General features: G+C 56.1%; 1 protein-coding gene across 1 annotated transcript; it reads right to left on the bottom strand.

Moving 5' to 3' along the window:
* Nucleotides 1-768: 768 nt before the first annotated feature.
* LOC106900645 (scale keratin-like) lies at nucleotides 769-1,436 on the bottom strand. Its single transcript, XM_014962778.1, has one exon. It carries the CDS (start codon nucleotides 1,413-1,415, stop codon nucleotides 1,050-1,052), a length of 366 nt encoding a protein of 121 aa, XP_014818264.1. The 5' UTR covers nucleotides 1,416-1,436; the 3' UTR covers nucleotides 769-1,049.
* Between the last annotated feature and the right edge of the window lie 370 nt (nucleotides 1,437-1,806).

The following is a 1,806-nucleotide window of genomic DNA, read 5'->3' as shown; positions in this document are numbered from 1 at the left end:
GCAGAATAATCAGGCTGGGGTTTCAGTCATTTTGTGTGAATGGCACAAAACTGAGGAGCACTGTGTACTTTAGTCAATGCTGGAAGGGAGAAGGGAATGTGGAAATAGAAGAGGAAAGGAAAAACTGAAAGAAGAGGGAAGGGGTGAGTTAAGGGAAAGTGAGAGGAAAACAGGAACATAAGGCAAAGGGGGAGATGAGAAAGATGAGAGGATGTAGGAAAACGAAGCGAATAAAAAGAAAGAAGACGAAGGGAAAGTAGAAGAGAAGTTAGTTGAATGAGGTTTGGGAGGAAAATGAAGGGAAGGAGAACAAGAGAAGAAGAAGGAGTTAAAAGGAGAGGAAGGATAGGAAAGGTAAGGTAAAGGGGGTAGGGAAGAAAAAGGGGAAGGTTATTTTCTCACAGGGCTTCAAGCAAAGCTCTAGAGACAAAATATTACTGGAGCAGTGGCAGGAATTTCTCCTGGCTGGCTCCCAGCCCCTGGAGCAGCTGTGCTCATGCACAGAGAGGCTGCAGATCTGGAAACACCTCACGGCTGAAAGTCCTCCAGGAGCGGAGCAGACTGTGGTCAGGCAGGACCCTTGGAGCTCAGCTGAAGGAGCATCTGTGGGCAGCGCTGGCAGGGCTGGAGGCTGTCCCCAAAGGCAGCTGAGCCTGCTTCTGCTGGGGGTGAGATACTGGCCTGGCACAGCTCACAAATACCACAGGCAGAGCGAGGGAGCCCTGCAGCCCCCGCTGGGTCTTGAGAGAGAAAAGGCAGAGGCAGGGGTTGGATGCAGGCTTGTTTTATTGAGTGGAGAAAGACACAATAGGCAAGAGGCAGGCAGGTTGACCCACCAGGCTTCAGGAGAGGTGTTCCTTCAGGCTTCTGCCAGGCACTGGTCCTTGCAGAGACAAGAAAGTGCTCTGTGGGATGATGGTGGGTTCAACCTCTGGCCACAGGCCAGAGCACGGTGGAGAGGTGTCATGCATAGAGGTGCCAGTGGGGATAAAGAAAAGAAAATGTGAGGCTGAGTTGTCCTATGAGCTGTGGGGTGTGTGGGGCTGGGTCTAGCAGGACCCACAGGTGTCCCAGAGCTTCTTGCTGTAGCGGGGCAAGACACAAGGGCTGCAGGCAGGAGCAGCGTAGGCTCTGCCAAAGGTGCAGAGGCCCCCTGAGCCCTGGGTGGCACCGGCACCATAGAGGCCCCCCAGACCCAGGTTGCCCCCAAAGGCCGGTGCTCCAGAGGAGCCCACCACGGCTTGCTGGGGGAAGGAGCTGAGGATGGGGCCGGGGAAGGTGACCACGACGGGGGGTGGCTGGATGAAGGCTGTGGAGTCGGGGCACTGGCAGGTGCACAGGTCGTTGCAGCTCTCAGCGATGGGCTGAGGGACGGCCACGCTGGTCTTTGGTGGGCACAGGTCGTAGCAAGACATCTTTGTGTGCGAGAGAGCTGCGCCTGTAACATATGGACAGAAAGAATGTGTCATGAGCAAGGAGAAGATGTCCCTATCAAGCATCTCCTGGTTCCCAGAGGTGCCCTGGATTTGGAGGGGCCAGAGCCACAGCCTTGCCCTAACTGCCCCTGTCTCTTTGTGTCCCAGCCAGCCCGACTCCATGCCCTGCTCTCCACATCCCTTGCCTTGCCCTCTCTCCATACACAAAAGCCCCAGAAGCACTCCCCAGGAGCCTGTTCAGGGCCTGGGCTCTGGATGCCATGGCCACAGGGCTCCTTCGTCTCCCTGCTGTGTCTCATCATACTCTGGCCATCCAAGGCTGCTGCCAGCACAACCGCTGTTGTCAGAGCTCTCCTGGCCAGGGAGGCCC

The sequence above is a fragment of the Calidris pugnax genome, unplaced genomic scaffold (assembly GCF_001431845.1).
Source record: "Calidris pugnax isolate Ruff unplaced genomic scaffold, ASM143184v1 scaffold3240, whole genome shotgun sequence".
In the NCBI taxonomy this organism is placed as follows: Eukaryota; Metazoa; Chordata; class Aves; order Charadriiformes; family Scolopacidae; genus Calidris; species Calidris pugnax.
Note: the sequence above shows the minus strand (reverse complement) of the source record. Positions and strands in the feature narration are given on the sequence as shown.

Excerpts from the sequence above, each read along its gene's own strand:
- LOC106900645 (XM_014962778.1), bottom strand. The coding sequence starts at position 1,415 with ATGTCTTGCTACGACCTGTGCCCACCAAAGACCAGCGTGGCCGTCCCT.